Source organism: Apodemus sylvaticus, chromosome 1 (assembly GCF_947179515.1).
Source record: "Apodemus sylvaticus chromosome 1, mApoSyl1.1, whole genome shotgun sequence".
Taxonomy (NCBI): domain Eukaryota; kingdom Metazoa; phylum Chordata; class Mammalia; order Rodentia; family Muridae; genus Apodemus; species Apodemus sylvaticus.
This window is the reverse complement of record NC_067472.1, coordinates 170,032,190-170,052,099: the sequence shown is the minus strand read 5'-3', so window position 1 is coordinate 170,052,099 and position 19,910 is coordinate 170,032,190. Positions and strand designations below refer to the sequence as shown.

General features: G+C 58.3%; 3 protein-coding genes and 1 long non-coding RNA gene across 12 annotated transcripts; 3 read left to right on the top strand and 1 right to left on the bottom strand.

Annotated features, from left to right (window-relative positions):
• The first annotated feature begins 1,201 nt into the window (after window positions 1-1,201).
• Window positions 1,202-5,749, top strand: Il4i1 (interleukin 4 induced 1). Its single transcript, XM_052163941.1, has 8 exons — window positions 1,202-1,265; window positions 1,481-1,514; window positions 1,603-1,838; window positions 2,328-2,440; window positions 2,929-3,130; window positions 4,041-4,109; window positions 4,212-4,348; window positions 4,483-5,749. The coding sequence occupies exons 2-8, from the start codon at window positions 1,502-1,504 to the stop codon at window positions 5,594-5,596; spliced, it is 1,884 nt and encodes a 627-aa protein (XP_052019901.1). The 5' UTR covers window positions 1,202-1,265; window positions 1,481-1,501; the 3' UTR covers window positions 5,597-5,749.
• A 221-nt stretch (window positions 5,750-5,970) lies between these two features.
• Tbc1d17 (TBC1 domain family member 17) lies at window positions 5,971-13,763 on the bottom strand. 2 transcript variants are annotated; one of them, XM_052163926.1, is made up of 17 exons: window positions 13,414-13,761; window positions 13,022-13,120; window positions 12,853-12,927; window positions 11,624-11,747; window positions 10,783-10,990; window positions 10,197-10,308; window positions 9,947-10,108; window positions 9,227-9,355; window positions 9,036-9,139; window positions 8,379-8,473; window positions 7,967-8,083; window positions 7,787-7,887; window positions 7,599-7,698; window positions 7,163-7,260; window positions 6,943-7,059; window positions 6,483-6,569; window positions 5,971-6,360 (listed from the first exon to the last, which is right to left on the bottom strand). In XM_052163926.1, exons 1-17 carry the CDS (start codon window positions 13,432-13,434, stop codon window positions 6,166-6,168), a joined length of 1,944 nt encoding a protein of 647 aa, XP_052019886.1. In that variant the 5' UTR covers window positions 13,435-13,761; the 3' UTR covers window positions 5,971-6,165. The 2 variants fall into 2 exon arrangements, with proteins under 2 accessions (XP_052019886.1, XP_052019892.1); XM_052163932.1 differs by lacking the exon at window positions 5,971-6,360 and having other exon boundaries at window positions 7,146-7,260; window positions 13,414-13,763.
• LOC127669821 (uncharacterized) lies at window positions 11,709-12,665 on the top strand. Its single transcript, XR_007974426.1, has 2 exons — window positions 11,709-11,953; window positions 12,051-12,665. It is a non-coding gene; the product is annotated as an uncharacterized LOC127669821 (long non-coding RNA).
• On the top strand, window positions 13,702-19,910 carry Akt1s1 (AKT1 substrate 1). Of its 8 annotated transcripts, none has more exons than XM_052164027.1 (6): window positions 13,702-13,912; window positions 14,436-14,555; window positions 16,978-17,366; window positions 18,169-18,246; window positions 18,324-18,493; window positions 19,112-19,910. In XM_052164027.1, the coding sequence occupies exons 2-6, from the start codon at window positions 14,503-14,505 to the stop codon at window positions 19,253-19,255; spliced, it is 834 nt and encodes a 277-aa protein (XP_052019987.1). In that variant the 5' UTR covers window positions 13,702-13,912; window positions 14,436-14,502; the 3' UTR covers window positions 19,256-19,910. The 8 variants fall into 8 exon arrangements, with proteins under 8 accessions (XP_052019987.1, XP_052019952.1, XP_052019967.1 ...); XM_052163992.1 differs by having other exon boundaries at window positions 13,820-13,912; window positions 14,428-14,555; XM_052164007.1 differs by lacking the exon at window positions 14,436-14,555 and having other exon boundaries at window positions 13,826-13,912.

Below are 19,910 nucleotides of genomic sequence, written 5' to 3'. Positions count from 1 at the left end.
TCAACCACATAAGTAAAACTTAAAATTCAAAGCGGTAGTCCCTGTATGCCAGGCCTACCTTTACTCTTAGCATGGAAGGCGTTCTCACCGGTGCAGAATGGAATCCAGAAGCTGAGGAGGAGCACTGGCAACAGATGCTGTCATTCTTGTGTTCAGGACACCAAGGCAGGAGGATCAAAGGGAGTCTGAGGCCAGCCTGGTATACAGAATGAAGCCCTGGCTATAGATAAATCAGCTGAAACCTAATGGCACACACCTTTAGTCCCTGCACTAGGGAGGCAGAGGTAGGCGGATCTCCAAGTACCAGGATAGCTGGGATACACAGACACTGTGTGTTGAAAAGCCAAAATAAATTCCAGGCTGTGAAGCAGCTCTTGCCCACCCACCCCCTCCTAGACTCAGTTCCTCTGTAAGACTGAGACCAAGTACTGTGCCAGAGTTCTGCTTGACCTGGGGTCTCCAGCCTGCATGGCTTTGCACTTCTGGCCACTGTTTGGCCCAAGCCACAGAGCACACACATGCACCAACCACCATCCCCTTAATGGGCTCTGGAGTTCCCCAGTCTGCTCTCTGTGATTTCCCGCCCTGGCTGTTCTCCTAACCCATCTTCTCCCCAACCCCAAGGAAAATCCCCTGCATCCTGTTGCCTTGCCTCACCAGTTGTGGGGTGACATCCCCAGTGTCACCTGCTCATGGCCTCCTTGCAGTCCAGAGCAAGAGGCTTCTAGGGTCATTTCTCTGAGGTGTCAGTCCAGAGTCTGCTGCCCAGCAGTTCTTAAGACAGAGCAGGAATGCCAGGTGCTGTCTATATGCAGACCTTGACCTAACTCCATTCCCGCTGGACCCTGTGACATTCGCAGGCCTTCATGGGCTTCGGATGTGGAAGGCCCTGTCCCCAGAGCTGAGGCCGCAGGCTGGTTTACCCATTTCATACAGTTGGAGCCGTGCGTGGAGAGATGGGGAGGGAGGCCTGACGGAGGGATGGGCAGACCCAAGAAGCCTAGAGCATGGGGTCCACCATGAACACTGCCACCTGGACGGGTAGTCCCCACCCCAGCCTCCCCAAAGCTATTTGGGGCAAGAGGAAGAAAACTAGACTGAGTTAGTTCCTCCTGTTATCCTCTTCCAGTCACCTCCCCCAGCATCTGACCACAGCTTAGGAAAGCACTTTTAATTCCCCAGGGAGGCGAGTGGGCGGGGCCGGCTGCTTTTAAGGGGAGAATTGCAGAGGCTCTGCTCCCCTGTCCTGTCCAAGACGGCTGGAGGTAGAGCTACATGGAGGGTGGTGGCAGTGACTGGATCCCAGAACCCAGGGCTGGAAAGCAGGAGGGGAGGGGGCCAGGCCACATGTTGGAACAATGGTCGCAGGAGCTCTGAAGGCTCAAGATTAGGTCTGGGAAACACACTCCCAAGAGGAAGGAGGGGGACAGGCTGGGGATCCCTGGCCCCACCACATTGACCGCCCCACTTCTTCACTCAGACAGCGGCTGCCTCTTGAGCCATGGCTGGGCTGGGTAAGTGAGCGAGGGTGGGGGGCGGGGGTGCTGGGCTCAGAGCTGACCCTGTGCTGGTGCCTGTGCGCTGACCCTGTCCTTTTGCCAGCCCTGCGTCTTGTCCTGGTGGCCACTCTGCTTGCTCTGGCAGTCTCCCTGGACTGGAAGGCAGCCTCCAGTCTGACCCCTATCGAGAAGTGTATGGAGGACCATGATTATGAGCGGCTGCTCAAGGTGGTAACCTTGGGCCTCAATCGGACTTCGAAGCCCCAGAAGGTGGTGGTGGTTGGTGCGGGCGTGGCCGGGCTGGTAGCAGCCAAGGTGCTCAGTGATGCAGGACACAAGGTGAGAGGTGCTGCCTGCAGTCCACAGGGATCCTTTCCTGCTGCTGGTGGGGCCCTGGCTAGTGCGAGGTGGAGAAGCTACTTTCTCAGAGCCCCCATATCACTGACCCTCTGAACTCCACTTACCCATCCGGGAGGGAAGACCTACTTCCTCCTCTTAATGTAACTGTCAAGAATCACGACAATCAAGACAGGGATTTGGGGGCGAGGGGGCTGAGAAATCCCCGGGAATGAGAATGGGCCAGCCCCAAGTCTTCTGTACAAACTAGGAAATCTCCCTCCTACCTTAAGCTGGGAAGTCCCTCTACAGTCCATCTGGTAGTCTTGCTGCTACAGGCTTGAGGCCTTACTTTGTGTTATCCTAGCAGCCCCCTCTATCTGGAAGAAAGGCCCCTCTAGTCTAGGAGTGCCTTACTATGGGGGTCAGGCAGGCAGGGGCTGTGTGAGTGTCACGAGGGAGCTGAGGTCCCTGTTTGCCCCTCATCTTTAGGTCACCATCCTGGAGGCAGCTAACAGGATTGGGGGCCGTATCTTCACTTTCCGGGATGAGGAGACAGGCTGGATAGGGGAGCTCGGGGCCATGCGAATGCCCAGCTCCCACAGGTGAGGTGCCACCTACCCAGGCAGCGGAGCCCCACCTCTGCGCCAGGGTTTAGCACCGCAGAGCCAGTTCCATATCCACTCCCTCATTCTACCAACTCCCATCCCAGATCCAGGTTCAGCCAGTTCCAGCCTCATTCTTGGTCGGGGCTCAGCCAGCAGCTCTGTCCCCAGCCCAGGCACCGGTGTCTTTGTTTTGAGGTGCTGCTTATGGAACCTTGGGCTTCAAGCTACATCTTAAGCTCATCCATCTTCAGTGTCACCCATATTCCCGCCCAGTCAAAGGCTGGGTCTAGACCTCACTCCCACTCACGTGAATCCCTCAGGAGATTCTGGAGAGCTGGGGTGATCACCCCCTGACCAGTCCTGGCCTTCAGGCTGCCCGAGCTCCTGAGCCAGCCCTCAGGTCCTCACTAAGTAGTCTGATGCCCATCTCCATGCCCCCCCCATGGTGCCAGGCAGGCCTCTCTCAAGCAGTCTCCCACTTCCAGGATCTTGCACAAGCTCTGCAGGAGCCTGGGCCTCAACCTGACTCAGTTTACACAGTACGATGAGAACACGTGGACAGAGGTGAATGACGTGAAGCTGCGAAACTATGTGGTGGAGAAGATGCCAGAAAAGTTGGGCTACAACCTGAAGCACAGGGAAAGGGGCCATTCCCCAGAGGACATCTACCAGATGGCACTCAACAAGGTGGCCACCGGCTTTCCTGCTGAGCTCAGCCCTGCCCCCGAGAGTCTTGTGTCTGCACTATCCTGCTAAGGTCGATCCCACACGTGTGCTGATGGCCACCCTCTGCTGTAGCCTCTGGCACTCACCCCCAGGCCCCCCAGCAACATCGCTACTCTGCGTCCCCATCTGGTCGCCTCTCTGTCCGTAAAGGATCTTTCCCCCAGATGACCCTGCCCACAACTCCATGCAGCTCCCCAGTGGCTCTCAGGCTGTGGGCCAGACCTGCCAAAGAGCTTCCCCTCCCGTTAGTCTACCTACTGATCTGGGCACACCCTCCTCTGCTCCTGGGACCCAGCCTTATCCATCCCCCATGTCTGTATCCTCAATGTCTCCACCTTCCGCCTTACCCATGACAAGGAGGTCTGGGTAAAAAGCCTGGAGGCCATGTTTGGAAGGAGCTCAAGGATTACTAATCGACAGGCGCCGGGAGAGCCTGCATGTAGGGGGGAGGTGGCTCTACTCTCTGTTTAGAACTACAGCTGCCTTCTGCAAGAAAGGGTGATGGAGGCCGCTGGTCCTTGGGGGCCAGTAGGGGTGGGCTTTAGTGCTTCCTCCTGGGGCTGGGGAGCTAAGGAAAGGGGAAGGGGACACAGCTGAATGGGCTTTGCTACTAGCATCGCCCTCTTGGCTCACCTGCCTACGCCCACAATGGTCTAGACACAAGGCTCTCTGCTGGTTCGCACTCACTGGCCTGCACAACACCACACGCTGCTGCTGCCTGGGGGGGGGGGGGCGGGCAGACAGGGACATCCAGTATTGGAGGACTCCCATTTTCAGAGAGGTGCATGATCATGAGCTAATGCCTGGGACTTGAAGTGAGAGGTGAATCGCTGTTCCTGCTGCAGCCAGGGTCCTCTAATTGTCCCCACAGGCCTTCAAAGACCTCAAGGCCTTGGGCTGCAAGAAAGCCATGAATAAGTTCAACAAGCACACTCTCCTGGTGAGTGAGACAAGGTGGTTTCCCTCTCCTGTCACAAGAGAGCTGTGATACAGGGCTCCGCAGGGAAGAAGGGTCTGATTAGTGCCCCTGCCCACTGCGCAGGAATACCTCCTCCGGGAGGGCAACCTGTCCCGGCCGGCTGTGCAGCTCCTGGGAGATGTGATGTCCCAGGAGGGCTTCTTCTACCTCAGCTTTGCAGAGGCATTACGCGCGCACGCATGCCTGAGCGATCGACTCAGGTGAGGGCACCACGGAGAGGGCAAGCCATAAGGCTGGGCATCCTGGGAGAGGCAGGGGCTGGAGGGGACAGGGCCTTGAGAGCCGTGCCTCGCCTGGGGTCAGCGTGCCCGCCCTTCTTTGCCCCGCCCTATAGGTACAGCCGCATCGTGGGTGGCTGGGACCTGCTTCCTCGGGCGCTGCTGAGCTCGCTGTCCGGGTCGGTGCTGCTGAACGCGCCTGTGGTGTCGGTCACGCAGGGGAGGTACGATGTGCGCGTGCGCATCCGCGTCACCTCCTCGCCACACTCTTACAGCCTGAAGGTGCTGACGGCCGACGTGGTGCTGCTGACAGCCAGTGGGCCGGCGCTGCAGCGCATTACCTTCTCGCCGCCCCTGACTCGCAAGAGGCAGGAGGCGCTGCGCGCGCTTCACTACGTGGCAGCCAGCAAGGTTTTTCTGAGTTTCCGCCGGCCTTTCTGGCACGAGGACCACATCGAGGGCGGCCACTCCAACACGGACCGCCCATCGCGCATCATATTCTATCCGGCGCGGGGCGAGGGCTCACTGCTTCTGGCCTCCTACACGTGGTCGGACGCCGCGGGCCCCTTCGCTGGACTGAGCACTGATGAGGCCATGCGGTTGGCGCTCCAGGACGTGGCGGCCCTGCACGGGCCTGAGGTGTACCGGCTGTGGGACGGCAGGGGTGTGGTCAAGCGCTGGGCGGAGGACCCGCATAGCCAGGGAGGCTTCGTGGTGCAGCCGCCGTCCTTCGGGCACGGGGCCGAGGACTATGACTGGTCGGCCCCCTACGGCCGCATTTACTTCGCGGGCGAGCACACAGCTCTCCCGCACGGCTGGGTGGAGGCCGCCGTCAAGTCCGCGTTGCGGGCCGCGTTGCAGATCAATAATAACTATGGGCACGGGGTGGCCGAGCCCGAGATGATGGAGCACGCACCAGCGGCCAGCTTCCAGGACCAGTATCTGCAAGGGGAGAGGCCGGAGGAGCAGCAGGCGTGGGAAGTCAGCCCCAGGGGGCAGGAGCCCTCGCTGAGGCCCTTTTTGGTGGAAACAGGCCCCGAGGGGCAGCAACAGGTGTTCGTGGAGGCCATACCCGAGCCGCGGGGACACGTGTTCGTGGAGAATGTCCCCCAGGAGAAGGGGCACGTCCACCACAATATCTGTCCTCCGGAGCACGTGCACGAGCCTGAGGAAGTCATCCCGAAATCACAAGGGCATGGGCATGTACACAGGAAACACGCGCACGTGTGATCTGGCACCCCGCAGCAAATCCCCGAGAGGAGAGGAGAGGCGGACCACTCTTAGTCGCCAAGGGGAAGTCAGCTCCCAGCCCCCAGCCCAGCCCTCCGCAGGGCAGGCAGACCACCTACAGTAATAGCCCACAATAAAGTTATTTTTGTTAAACCAGAGGCTCACTTCCCTCCCCCCCACTCTGGTTTCCTGAATACAGCTGCCCTGAGCGGGGCCACACTTGAGTGAACGAACACTACACTATGGTCAAGAGATCAGAAGCCACTGGAGGCTGGGGTGCTGACAGATCCTTACTGAAACAAAAAGCCAGCAGCCTTGAGGCCAGCCTGGGCTATGCGTGAGACCGGAAAGCAAAGCATCCTGATGCCAGAGCAGTCAACCCAGAATGGTTTATTGCCTCACACTGGCAGCAGCTGGTGGGCGGGCACTCGGGGATTCCCGACCGCCAGGAGGCCCTTCCTCCATTTCACTGGTCGGCTCGGGGTCTCGCTTCACTCTAGGCCTCCATGGACATGGAGCTCAGGACCTGTCAATCTGCGCGAACCCGGTCAGATGCTCCAGGCTGGGAGTCAGGCGCCATCCTCGTCCTCAGGTAGAATCTCCAGACTGCTGTCAGGCTGCGGGACCACTTCCTCAGGCGGCGGCGGCGGGGGCAACGGGGCCCGAGTGGGTGACAAGGGCATTGGAGATACTGGAGGAGATGGGCTACTAGGTTCTCCTGGCTGTGCCAGCCCCAGGATTTCCTGCACGTTGTGTGGCAGCTCCTGTGGGGGGAGGAGTGGTCCAAGAGGCTAGCTGATGGGTGGGGGTAGAGTCAGTAGGTGAGGGAGGAGGAGAGCCTGGCTGGGGAGCCATGGGGTTTATCGGGGAAGAACTAAAGACTCACTGGGCAGGCTGTCAGCTGCCTGTACAGAGCCTCCGCCCGTGTCAGCACATCCTCCACGCTGAGCTTCATGGTCAGTTCATTGATGTGCTGTGGGAAAGGGAAGGTCAGGTCCACACCTGCACTTTGCTGATGGACAGAAGCAGACTGGTGCTGGGACATAGTGTCCAGTTTCAGCAGTGGCTGGCCTGCCACAACCTTCCACAGCATTCCCTGCTAGCACACCTGGCTGCTGGAGCACAAAAAGAGCCCTCACGGGGCGGGGCGGGGCAGGGCGGGGCAGAGCAGGGCAGGCTCCTCTACTTCACTGCTCTACAGGTACAATCTAGTGCCCTGGTAGGTGGGGAAAACAGACAGATCCAACCCAACCCACAGTGATCAACAGTCAGTTCCCAGGCTAGCACCACTCACTGCAGGTGGACTCCACCCCTAAGTCAGAGCAGAAGGTGAGAAGTGCCCTCACCTTAAGGATCTCGTTAGAGCCAAAGCCAGACAGCATCAGGGTGTCCCGTTCCATGTCCAAGATGGCACAGGCCACCAGCAGGTGCAGATTGGGGCCAGGAAGCCCGGTCCACAGCACCTGGGGTGTCAGAAGGAACCCCTGAAGCCCCATCCTGAGCTGCCCGTCTGCCCTCAGCCTCCCAGCCCTTCTACTAGCCCTCTCACCCCAACTGGCTGCCCACCTCCCACAGCCGAAGGACATCAGGAAAGGGGAATTCCCTCTTGAACCAGATGAGCAGCCACCGGAAACAGAAGCACAGCGAGCCGGAGTCCTGAGAATCTAGAAGAGGAGCACAGGCTGTCGGCCTTGTCCACAGCCAGAGGCGGAGCTCCAGCCCAGATCAATGCTGAGCAGGGGGGCAGGCAGATGACGGGCATGACTACAACCGACTTCTCCTGCTATAGGCAGTGCCACCGGTCACTCCCTACCAAGTGAGGCACAGCCCCTTGAGCATTTCTCATATTAAACACGCAACAAGGAACTTAGCTAGAATGCTGTGGCCCTAGCGGAGGGTCTAGAGAGACCTCACCTGGCCCACGGTGGGCAGGCCTAGGCTTTGACTGCCATGTTTTCCTTGGGATGTTTTTCTCATCCAGAGGGTCGCACACAGGACCTACCCAGGAAGTCACAGAGCGGCTGATCCAGCACCCGCAGAAGCAGCAAGAGCTGCCCGAGCTGCCGCTTCATCGTCTCCTGACTCTCCTCAAAGTTCCCGTGCTGGAGAGAACAGGAGGTGAGTGAGAGGGCAGAGTAGACGGGTACTCAGGCTGTCTGACCAACCCCATGTCCCCGTCCTGCTCCTTACCACGAGTTCCATGAAGCCACAGAAACACCAGAAGGCATCCACTTCGTTCTGAACAACGAAGAGGATCGGGGACAGGAGGTCACTCATACCCTGGACATAGCCTGAGGGAACACAGGGTCAGCGGCTGCACTGGAGCATGCGCACTCAGCCCTGCCTTCTCCCCATCAGCGTGGTGCTCACCCAGGTCGAAGTGGTACATGCAGTAGGTGAGAAGGATGTCATTGAGCAGGCCCAGCCCTGGGTTCTCAGGCCCTTCATAGAACTTGTTAGTCCTGTCAGTGCGGCTTACATCTCTCTCTGTGGAGTCCGTCAGAGCAGCAACAGGAAAAAGGTCAGTAGGCTTCCCAGCGAGTCAGAGGTAGCAGTGCTATTCCCTGTGTGCTGACAGCCTTCAGCTGCAGGGCTCACGCTAGGGTAAGGAGGGGCTTCCCCAGAACCTGTGACTGCTACCCAGAGGCACTGACAGGTAAAGCCACCCAATCTCCCAGTGAGAGCTGGCAAGGCCCCAAGACCTCCTTCCCAGCCCTGCCCTCCCCGCTGCAGCTCACCCCAGCACGCCAACTCCCACCGCATGCTTCCTGACCCCACCCACCAATGAGGCTCCGGTATCCATGCAGCAGTGAATTCCTCCGCTCCTGCTCAGCGCTCACAGACTTCCACTGCAGCTTCATTCGGAAGTATTCGTCCCTGAGTGGGGAGGAACACGGAAGCTATAGCCCCTGCTATCACAGCACGTAGGGGACACCCGGAAAACACGTGCCTGCACCATCACTCCTCACGCCCTGTTCTGCCCACACAGGCCACCTGCCCTGCCTCTCCCTTTCTTCTCTCCCCTGATGTTTCTCTGCACAGGACATCCTGTGGGCTTCTGGGTAGTATGTGTCACCACCCCTCTCTCCGCTGGACAAGCATGGCCAGGGGCACTAGGGCACCTCACAGGGGCCAGACACAGCAGACACACGACACCCACAGGAAGGAGCGACAGCTACTGCAAAGCCGTAAGAACTGCAACAGTACGGCGTCGGAGTGAGGGCCACCTTGTCAGGAGGCAGCCACATGGGGGATAAGGCGGTTCACTGCACACAGTGTCTCCAAACCAGCACTTGTGAAAGAAGCCCCGGTAGAGCGCACCCCAGTCCTACAACAGTAGGGGGCTGGAGCTGGCTGCAGGACACCATGCCCTTGAAGACAGAATCTGCCTCAGGGCAGCGATGTCCAGAGGCTGCGGGAGCCACACTTCCTCACTCACGTTTTCTTCCGCACGTGGGCCTTGTGCTCTTCAGCTGAACCCTCCCAGCTGAGGTACCCCAGAAGGAACTTCCAAGCCTCTCGCCGAAGGCCAGGGCTGAGACCCTGGGGTGCAATGACAATGGAGCAATGGGTCAGAGGGCTTCCTCCTAGGCATCCAACCCCTGCCAGCCTGCACCCGCTGACACTCACTCCTGAGAAGATACGATTTTTCAACTCAGGGACATGCTGCAGGCGACCCTCAGGACCCACGTGGCGGTTCCACTCTTCCTCTGTAACTGGAGGACCCCGCTCCACCGTGGGACGCTGCCCCAGCTCCACCTGCAGGACACAGGGCGGGTGAGTCCTAAACCCTCTGGGGGGCAGGGAGGAACCCTAAAGACCAAGGATAGATAAAGCCTTCTCTGGCCAGCGGGGAGCTTCCAGGAGGCAAGCGGATCACACAGCATAAGGCCAGGCTAGGAAACTGAGACGTCCAGTCCAGAAGTCCAGACATGGCTGCAGACATGGCTGCAGTAAGAAGTGCTGCTCTAGATCTCCAGTGTGGGGCTGGGGATGTGGCTCAGTCGCAGAGCATCCGCCTAGCATGCAGGAGCCCTGGGCTGGACATCCTTGCAAGGAAAACAGCCACCAGGAACACCAGGCAGCTGGCCCAGCATATAAAAGTGACTTCTCTTTTGGAGTTTTTAGTTTTGGAGACAGGTTTTTTCTCTACGTAGTCCTGGCTGTCCTGGAACTCACAGAGCTCCACCTGCCTCTGCCTCCCACGTGTTGGGATTAAAGGATTTGCCACTTTGGCCCTGTGCGAAGTCGCTTCTTAAGCAGCTCCAATACTGTGTCCATGTTACCCTGGAGGCCTTGAGGCCTGAGTGACACAATAGAAAGTCCCAAACAGGACCACTTGACACTCACGCAAGAGATGACCTCAAAGCCAGGCTCTGGCTCATCGTCTGGCAGTGGGGGGAGGTCAGGGGAGGAGGCGCCCTCAGGGTGCGGCTGTAGGGCTCCCCGGAAGAAGTTGGTCACTCGAGAGAAGCTACTGAAGGTGGTGGAGTAGGGATCCTGAAGGAAACGCTGGGGATAGGCAACAGGTATCAGAGCGGTTCCTCCGGCTCTCACCCGTCATTCCCACGCACGCCCGCATCCGTGCAGGGACACTCACAGACACCACATTGGAGCTGTCCTGGTCAAAGAGCTGCAGGTGGTGGAAGGAGTCGGAGAGGGCGGAGGGGTCCTGGGGGAAGACCAGGTAGAGGCGCGAGTCCTGTGGAGAGCTGGGAGGAAGGGGGCGCACAGGTGAAGGGCCCGCGGGACTGGGCCAGCCTGGCCAAGCTTACTCCAGGCACCACCATCCCTTTCCTGAACACTGAAATGCGCGACTGCAGGGAAAAGCCCCAGACCAGAGCTGGACCCTGGAGGCCAATGAGGCCTTTACACTTCTGGACCAGGTTGACTGACTCAGGGAGGCGCCAATGGGGATGAAAAAACACTTTCTGTGTCAGGAGACTGCTCCTGAAGCCCATAAAGGTGGGCCAGTTCTTCCCTCTCCGCCTTTCAGTCTCACATAGCCCATACTGGCCTCAAAATCCCTCCTGTCCCAGCCCTCCAAGCACTGGGACTGCAAAGGGACGCGCCTAGATCTCCTTAGCGCCTTCCGACCAGAACTGTGCTTTGATCATTGTCCTGAAGACTCCAGCTGCAGCTGCAGAACACGCTGCCTCACAGGCCCAGCTCAGGCAGAAGCTTACCTAGCCAACAGCAGGTATCGGCTAAGGACTCGGAGCAGGGCTCGAGTACCCCCTCTGTGGAAGTGCAAGGCAGGCAGGGAGCCTCCAGCCTGGGTCACCAGAACCAGGTAGGCCCAGCTGAGGCCTGGCTTGGATCTGCGGATGGACTTGAGCTCCCCTAGGCTCACAGAGAAGGCCCAGGAGCTCCGGGAGGAACTGGGCTCAGCACCTGGTGGGAAGCAAAGAGGCGTTGGTGCAGTGAGAGAGGTGAGAGGTGTGCAGACCAATTCAGGGTGCGCTCAACAGCCTTGTCCTCCGAGGCCCTGCTGGACACCACCCTTCCACAGGCCTCTGAGGGTTCTGGGCTACTTGTCATTTCCTTAGAAGTAAAACCGCCAGAGCTTGGAAAGAAGCCTAGTGGGCCATGTGTCTGTTCGTTCCAGAATGTTCCAGAGCCTTCTAGTTGAAGACTATATTCCTCTGCTTGGCACGCAAAGGTAAATCCGGCCCTAGTCCTCTGGCTGTCTCACCTCTAGTGGCCTCTTTGCTCCAAGTGTCTCTACTTGAGCCACAACAAAAGGCCAGCAAAGGTTACAAAAGAGGCTACAGAGTGAGACCATGTCTTTAAAAAAAGACAAAAAGAAAGAAATTGCACCGTGGTTAGCTGCTTGTCAGTCCTTCCACAACCCACAAACCTGGACACCTTTAAGAGAATAACTCATTGGACGCACCCAGTGCCAAGCCTTTCCTAGGCCAGAAAGGAAGCATCTAGAAGTCATCGTGACTATGGGCAAGAAAGCCATTAGAACCATGATCATGAAGGGCAAAATGTGGTCCACCATCATGGAGGAACTCCACTTACCTCTCCTGGGCTCTGCCAGATGGGTCCGTGGCCGCACTGTGCTAATGACAGCCCAGTCAGGTTCATAGCCTGGGTCAAAGGTAGGCTCTTCCTCTGAGGTGCTGGGCTCCCCTCCACTTGGGTCCTTAGGAGAAGAAATAACAGAATGAAGATCTGTGGTCTCTAGGCTTTTCAGTTTGCAGCCTGAAAGTCCCACCGAGAAAGCAAGCTTCAGAACAAGGAGGGAAAGAGGCAGAGGGGGCCGAAAGCTTGCTCAGTGTCAACCATGGTGGCTGACAGAGGCAGGCTGGAACCCGGCATTCATGGACTCGGGAGGCAACTGCTACACCGGTAAGTGCTCAGTCACAAGTCCAGTAGTCAGCCCTGGCTTCAGGGACAAGGACAGGCTCACACCCCTGCTCTCGGACCTTTCTGTGTTCTTGTCAAGGTTCCTCGGTGTCTTTTTGACTTTTCACTGTACGTGAATGAAGAGCTTCAAGTGGTGGCCACTGTCGTGTCTAGCTGTGAGTTACAGGGGGGCACTGAGGATGGACGGATAGGGGGTTCTGTTTAGCAGGGCCAGGCTCAACAGGTAAGACGGATGACCTGAGTTCAGTCCACAGAACCCACGAGGAGAAACAAATGACTTCCAAACAGTGCACACAGGAATAAGCACAGAAACCAACAAGGCCAGAAAGATACTTCAGTGGTTAACAAGGCTTGCTGCACAGTCACAGAGACCGAAGATCAGATCCCAGGTCCCACCCAGCATCCTAAGGTCCAGCATGCGTCTGCAGTGCCATCTTCTGCATGCACTCCCAGGAAGTACACACAAATGCTCACACACACACGCACACCACCACCACCTCCACCTCCATCCACCCCCAGACTAAAGCTTAGTGAATGGCTCCGCACTTGCTGCCCAAACCAACAACCTGGGGCTCACTCGGTGGAAGGAGGGAACCTGGTGCATCAATGCACACACACAACAAATAAATGCAATAAATAAATGTAAACCAAACAGTGGAAAACTGTAGAAGCGCGCGGGGGGGGGGGGGGGGGGAGAGCTGCTTCAGACCAAAACTAGACCACACCCCTTAAGAAATTTGAACCCAGTCTTTCACCCAGCAGGGCCCCCTAAGGAGCCAAGAGGATAAGGCATTAGGTCATTTCACAAAGCAAACAGGCTCACAGGTTCCCGAGTACTCCCTGCTTTCCACTAGCGTGGGGAAGAGGTGCGGGGCGCCTACCTTCTTGGAGAAGAGAATCTGGGTTGGGTCTCCTGCCTCCTCCACCGGAGCCCAGTGCAGGAGGACGTCGTTGTCCTGAGAGACATAGGGAGGACTTAGTAGAATCACCCGAATGCCCCTCAGCCTTCAATTCGAAGTTTCCACACATGCCACCTCCGTCCCGGCCCACCTTCTCCACCACTCGTATGACGCCCGCGATGAGCGAGTCCGCATCCTGGTGCTTCCGGGCGCTGGTGTGCAGGTACACGCCTCCCTTTTCAAACACCACCTGGTGAAAGCACAAGGTCTAGGGGGGGCATTCCCCAGGGGCGGGGTCTAGAGACCCGGACTGACGTGTAAGATGGGGCGTGGCAAGCCCACGGCCTCGCCTCGCGCTCCGAATGGGCGTGCGTTTGCCCAGGGGGCGGGGCTAAGGACTGTGGCGCGTGACAGCATGTTTACCAGGAGATGGAGCTGGCTCAGCTGCCTCTGCCTAGTCTCTGCACAGCAGAAGGTGGGAGTCGACCACCAGTGGGGGGCGTCTCCAGTAGATAAGCGAGGGAATGATTCCCGAAGTCTTACCCTGTAGCTGGATCCTTCCATAGCCGCCGCGGAGGTTCCACCGCCCCGATCTCCTCCTTTTCCGGGTCAACTTGGTGTCATATCCGGAAAACTAACCCTCCCTTCCAGGCCAGATTAGTGGTAGCGTCCCTAAAGTTGTAAAGCTGCAGTGGGTGAAACCATCTGTTCGAATAGGGTAGTTGAAACCCTAAGATTTAGGTCACGAGGTGTAGACCGCAAAATTGGCAAGGGTCAGCGGGACGGCGCAGGCGCAGTGAGCCACTTTCGCCAAGAAGTAAACAAGTAGGAGGACCCATGTTCGCTCCCCAACTCGTGATCGCTCAGGACCGCCTCCTTGGCCCTCTCCATATTTTATACTGGCACCGAAGCCAACACTATGCCGTTTTTCTCGAGGACAAACCTTAGCGGCTTGTGGAAGCCATGTTAATGCGGGGCACCACCATCTCTTTGCGGGGCACGACGGCGAGGTGTTGGAAAGGCCAAACGGAGAAAGGAAGAGGTGAGAGAAGCTGTATGGCGCCAGAGGCGCTGAGGGGCTCGGGATGAAGGGTGGAGCCGTCAGTGCTCCTGGAAGCGAAGCAGCCCCAAATACCTGAGTCACCGTGGGACGAGGGCTGCACCACCATTTTGAAATTGGGCAAACCGAAGCAAGAAATGCTGCCATATTGAATCTTTGCCAGCTTTGTGCTAAAGGGAGCGAGCGAGGGCCAGGGGAGGGGGTGTAGTTTGGACGGAAGGAAGAATATGCTTTTTAGGCATATGAAGCCATGCTGACCGCCACGTCGGGACAGGCGCAGCTTTCCTCCACTTGAGTGTTAGAAGTTGATTGCGAGCGAGGGACGTCATGCCGCTTGCCTCCGTCTGTGTGTGCTCGGCCATGCAGTCGCATTCGTTGCGGGCAGTTCGAAATAGTAGCTAAAGTGCTTTTGCCATAGTTTCCATCCGTGGACACTCTTGCTACTGCTACTGCTCAGTGCCTGCCGACGTTGCTTCTGGTTACTATTTTGATTTGAGGCATCCAGGATAAGGGAGGCGGAGTGTACACAATGGAGGAGGGGCAGCCACACGGAAGTGACGCGAGGAGCCGCCATGCCTTTTGAGGGCGGCGACGGCGCTTGTCCGGCCATGCTGGCTACGGGCACGTGAGTGGAGGCGGCGTTGTGAGCTGGGGTTTGGGGAGGGTCTGGCCTTCCTTAGGTTGAGGGGCAGTGGGAGGGCGAGCCGCCTAGGGAGGGGTATGGTCGGCATAAGTCAGGGGGCAATGATCGTCCTGCGGCCCTTGGCTGACTGCCGAAATGACTAAGGCTCAACCCCATGTGTCTGCCTCGCGACGAATCGTAGACGAGCTTCACTCCGGGGGTGCAGACGGACTGGAACCCTCACACTGTTGGTGAACCCTGTCCATACGGCTGTGTGTGTTAGGGGTCGCGGGTGGGTGAGGGGGCGCCCCGGGCGGGACTTCCGGCCGCGATCCCCACCGGGGGCGGGATTTCCTGTTTTCTTCCTAGAGAAGGGGCCTCTCTGGGCTGCGGGCGTGGTGTAGCCCGGGTCGGCGGCCTTACTTCGGTGGTAGGATACTTCTTGGACGTCCCGCTCCGTGTCCCGTGCTGCAGACGTTTTCTTTTCTGTCTCCCTCCACAACTGTCCTGGGTGGCCTGCACCTTCCCGCTGGGCAGCTCCCCCTTCCTGGTTTGCCCCCGAGTGAGTTGCCCTCCTTCAGCCGCGCTCACAAGCCACTTGCCCGGGAACACACTGCTGCCGTGGCTACCCCGAGATCTAGTGCCTAGGAGCTGGGCCTTGCCATTCGTCGCCTTCTCATATTCTTTCTCATGGAAGTGAAAACCAAAGCTGTGTCATCGTGGACCAGTCACTTTCTTGCCCTTAGCCGTAACCCTAAACTTCCAGCCTCCTTCATTAGGAGAGGTGGACGGTGTGTGTAGGAGTCGCTGGGCGCCTTTTAAAGCTGTAGGCAGGACTTTGAGGTCCAGCAGACAGTACTATCAAATCACTGCACCTTTCTCCCTCTCAGTGGAAAGATGGGGTGGGGAATACAGTCTACTGAGGTAGGCAGAGTGGAACTCAGGATTGGCAGAAGGCTCTAGATACAGACTGCCCTTCTCAGGGGTCAGTTCTGCCAGTATAACTGTCGAGATGCCGGGTTCAGAGCTTAAGGCTGTAAAGTGGGGTGTCCATTGCTGATTCTTGTAGGAAGTAAGAGGTTGCTTAGGAACAGTGATCATCTCCTGGTCCAACATGTAAGTCGTTCCCACTTTGGTGAGTCAGGTGCAGCGGACCAGTGTGGAGTCTGTGAGCAGACTGGCTCTTTCTGTTTCTTCACTGTGGTCCTGGTGGGCTTGAGTCCCTCCAGTGATGAGGTGCTGATTACCTCTTAGAGCCCTCGGCTGCCTAGAAGTTGTGGTTCACACACTGCTTCAAGATGGGCACAGCTAGCCAGTGGTCCAAGGTCACAGTAAATCATGGTGGGGGGCTGGGGATCCTTGGGCTCCAGGAGTTCTGTCTGATGGGGAGACAGGCAGCAGAACAGCTCTACAAGCACCACAGAGCCCTGTGCAGCAGAGGCTGAGGAGACGAAGCTGATGCCGTGATTCTGGGCACGTAGCAGCTTGTATCTTCCTGTGCCCACCTTCAGCCCAGCGCCCATCTCTCTCCTAGAAGAATTGTCCCAGGGAAGGAGGTATCCCCCTCACCTGGTGATTGGAAAGCTGGCGGTGACCTGAGAACCAGTGAGCTGGGTGTGGGGTCCACCTGGTCCTGGTCACTCCAGAGGGAGAGGACCTGCTGGACCAAGTGAAAGACGAAGGCGCTGTGCTACAGAAGCTGTGCAAGTCTGGGTCTCTGTATCCCAGGCTGACTTCAAAGCCATAACAGTCTTGCTTCAGTCTCTGAGTACCGTGATTTCGGGTGTGTGCCACCATACCTGGTTACATGTGTGTTAACATCCTACACACCATGGGAAAGGTGCACATGCAATTCGTGTAAGTCTCCAAAGCCTTACGTTAGGCTGGGCGTATGGTACATCACATCTCCCAGTTCCAGGTACTTGGGTAGTGGAGGAAGGTTGGTTGCTAAGGCGCTATGCCAGCCACATCTTAAACACCTACATAGCTCAGTTGGTGCTTGCAGGCACTCACCAGGCCTTGGTTTAGTCCCCAGCACCTCATAAACTAGGCATGGTGGTGTGCATGTGTACGAGTACTCAGGAATTAGATGCGTGGGAATCAGAACTCCAAAAGTTACCTTTATACACATAGTGAGTTTGGGGCCAACTTGAGTTCTTGATTCTGTCTCCAAAAGTATTAAGAACCCAAACTAACCACAAACCCACTTGACTCTAATGTTCATAGCCAAAAAAGATGGAGACTCCAAGACTTTGGGTAGTTCCCATGTGGGACAGGATGGGGCCAAGAAGAACTGGTTTGGGAGTTGGAGCTCAGCTGGGACAGCCACGTGCCATGGAAGGGATGGCATTGCGGTAGTCGACCTTCAGGGTGGGTAGCGATAGTAGCGGCATCCTCAGCCCCTCTGTCCTACTCTGGCCTACAGGGCTCGGATGGCGTCTGGGCGGCCGGAGGAACTGTGGGAAGCCGTCGTGGGGGCTGCCGAGCGCTTTCGGGCCCGCACTGGCACGGAGCTGGTATTACTGACTGCAGCACCGCCGCCCCCGCCCCGCCCAGGGCCCTGTGCCTATGCTGCCCATGGCCGAGGAGCCCTGGCAGAGGCCGCCCGACGCTGCCTCCACGACATCGCACAGGCACACAGGGCTGCCACTGCCACCCGACCTCCGGGTCCCCCACCAGCACCACAGCCGACCAGCCCTGCTCCCAGCCCACCACCTCGGCCAGCCCTGGCCAGGGAGGAGGATGAGGAGGATGAGGACGAACCCACTGAAACAGAGACATCTGGGGAGCGGCTGGGCGGTAGCGATGATGGAGGTGAGCTAGTAGGGCTGACACCGGAGTGGGGTTGTCGGGTAACTGGACGCTTGTCCAGAGACTTGTGTGGATCCTTAGGACTGCACTCCTTCCAAGCCTCAGACAAGGTCCAACCACTTGATGGGAATCATAACACAATATGTTGAGCAAACATAGCACACCAGGGTTGGGAGATTTCCTCGAGGTCTTCTTGTCTGGCCGTGGAACCGGTGAGTGCAGGTGTTTCTGGAAAGGGGTAAGGGCTGCGTTCCCATCCAGGGGAGGCGGAGACCTTCCCCAAGACTGGGACATTGCTACAGCTGAGGCCAGGGCCAGAGAAGGTTACCAGTACTCATTGCATGGTATGTTAAAAAAGCTAAAGGCAGCATCTTCCATATCCCATGTAATCCCACTTTGGCCCCTGGGTCTAGAGACTGTTGTGTGGGGAGAGTAAGGAAGTTGGATGCTTCTCAGAGAAAGCACTGTAACCCACAGGACTTTGAGGAGTGAACAGGACTTACTCATTTGTCGTCGCTGCCAACGACTGGCAGCCTTGTCCTTCTACAGAAGCCTGCCTTTCGTGAAAGGTACGGCTCTGGAGCCTGTTCTGCTATCAGATCTTTGAAACCTCGGGCAAGTGACGTGGTATTAGAGTCTTTCATTGGTTCCCACCAGACCATCTTTGGGAGCTTTTTTGGGGCCATGTCCCAGGCGCCATGTTGAATCTAGCAGTCCTGATAAGGAAAGGGATCCTAAGTGACCAGGGAGGCAGATGAGAACGTGTTGGCACGGGGACCAATGTCAGGGCCTGTCCCACCCACAGGTCTCTTCATGATGGATGAGGATGCCACCCTCCAGGACCTGCCCCCCTTCTGCGAGTCAGACCCGGAGAGCACAGACGGTGAGGATCCTGGGTTGTCCAAGCTCTAGGTCAGGAGGAGGGTAGCGGGCAGACGCTGAAGCTTCCCTGTGTTGTAGACGGCAGCCTGAGTGAGGAGACACCCGCCGGACCCCCAGCCTGCCCCAAGCCCCCGGCCACAGCCCTGCCGACCCAGCAGTATGCCAAGTCTCTGCCCGTGTCGGTGCCAGTGTGGGCCTTCAAGGAGAAGAGGACAGAAGCCCGATCGTCAGATGAGGAGAATGGCCCGGTGAGGGGAATGAGACAAGTGGGACGGCCCAGAGTGGTGTGCTGCGGGCAGCCCCACTGCACTTTAGGAGAAAGGCCTCGTCTGTCCAAAACCGTTTAGGAGGGAGTGGGGGAACTGAAGCTCCCGGCCAAAGTATGTCCCGGGATTCATTTCTCCAATGCCATCCAGTGTGTGGTGTTCTCTCTTGGGCCGGCTTGGCCTGGCCTGGCCACTCCCCGAAAGCAGAAAACTCCCCGAAGCAGAGGGGAAGACAAGGCATTGTGCGATCGCGTGACATAACCCCCTACACACGCACACACTCCTGCGCAGGGCGATCGGGTGGCATCCCACACACACACACACACACACACGCGCGCGCGCGCGCGCGCGCGCACCCCTGCGCAGGGCGCGAGCGCCTTCCATAGCCACTCTACATATGGCGCCCCGCTGGATTCAGGTGGGATGCCTGCTGCCCTGGCCGAAGCGTGGCCGGACCGGGGACCTTGTACTGGGCCCCTGCTTGGCGGTGGTAGGGTCTTGAAGGAGGCGGAGCGCGCGGGCTCACAGCCTGCAGGACGGTGGGAGCGGAGGGCTTCCGGGAGGCGGGCCCTGCACACTGACGCTTTCCTCCTTCCGCAGCCCTCCTCGCCCGACCTGGACCGAATAGCCGCTAGCATGCGCGCGCTGGTGCTGCGGGAGGCGGAGGACACGCAGGTCTTCGGGGACCTTCCGCGGCCGCGGCTCAATACCAGCGACTTCCAGAAGCTGAAGCGGAAGTATTAGTTGTGCAGGACGCCTCGGCGCGCTGGAGAGGCCGCGGTCGGCTCTGCCCGGCAACAGAACAGTTCTTTCGGGATTGGCTCGCCCCGGCCGGGCGGGGCTGGTTCTAAATGCTCGCAGGGTCGACTCCGTTCCTAGCCTAGCGACAGCAGCTTTGCCCGCACTGCCTCGACTCGCGGCCCCAGGGCAGAGCCCCGCTGCGGGAGCTAGCGCTGCTCGCCGGTGTGCAAGAGTTGCCAGCCGCCCGTGTCCCCTACCCGATTGGCCCCGGCCTCCTGGGAGTGTGGCCAAGCCCTCCCTGACCCAGGATTGGCCCGAGGCCTTGAATTTCTTACACTACTAGGGCTGTTACTTTTTTTTTTCTCCTTTGCCTGAGTCCTGACAATTGTGTCCCTGTCCCCCAGGGGACAGTCTGGTCCTTCTCCGCGTCTGACGCCCCCTATAGGTTCCACCGCACGACATCCTGTCCATCAAAACTTGTCCTGTACCCAGGACGCTACCAGCTTCCTGTCCCCCGACCCTAACAGGTGCCTTAAAAGGTCCTCTCCCACCCAAGGTGGGGGGGCCAGGGGACCTCACTTTCCGGCCCTGGATTTGGGTGCGGGAGAGTGGGATGGGGGTCGGGAGGGGCGCTCTGAGATTAAAGTTTTACCTCTGA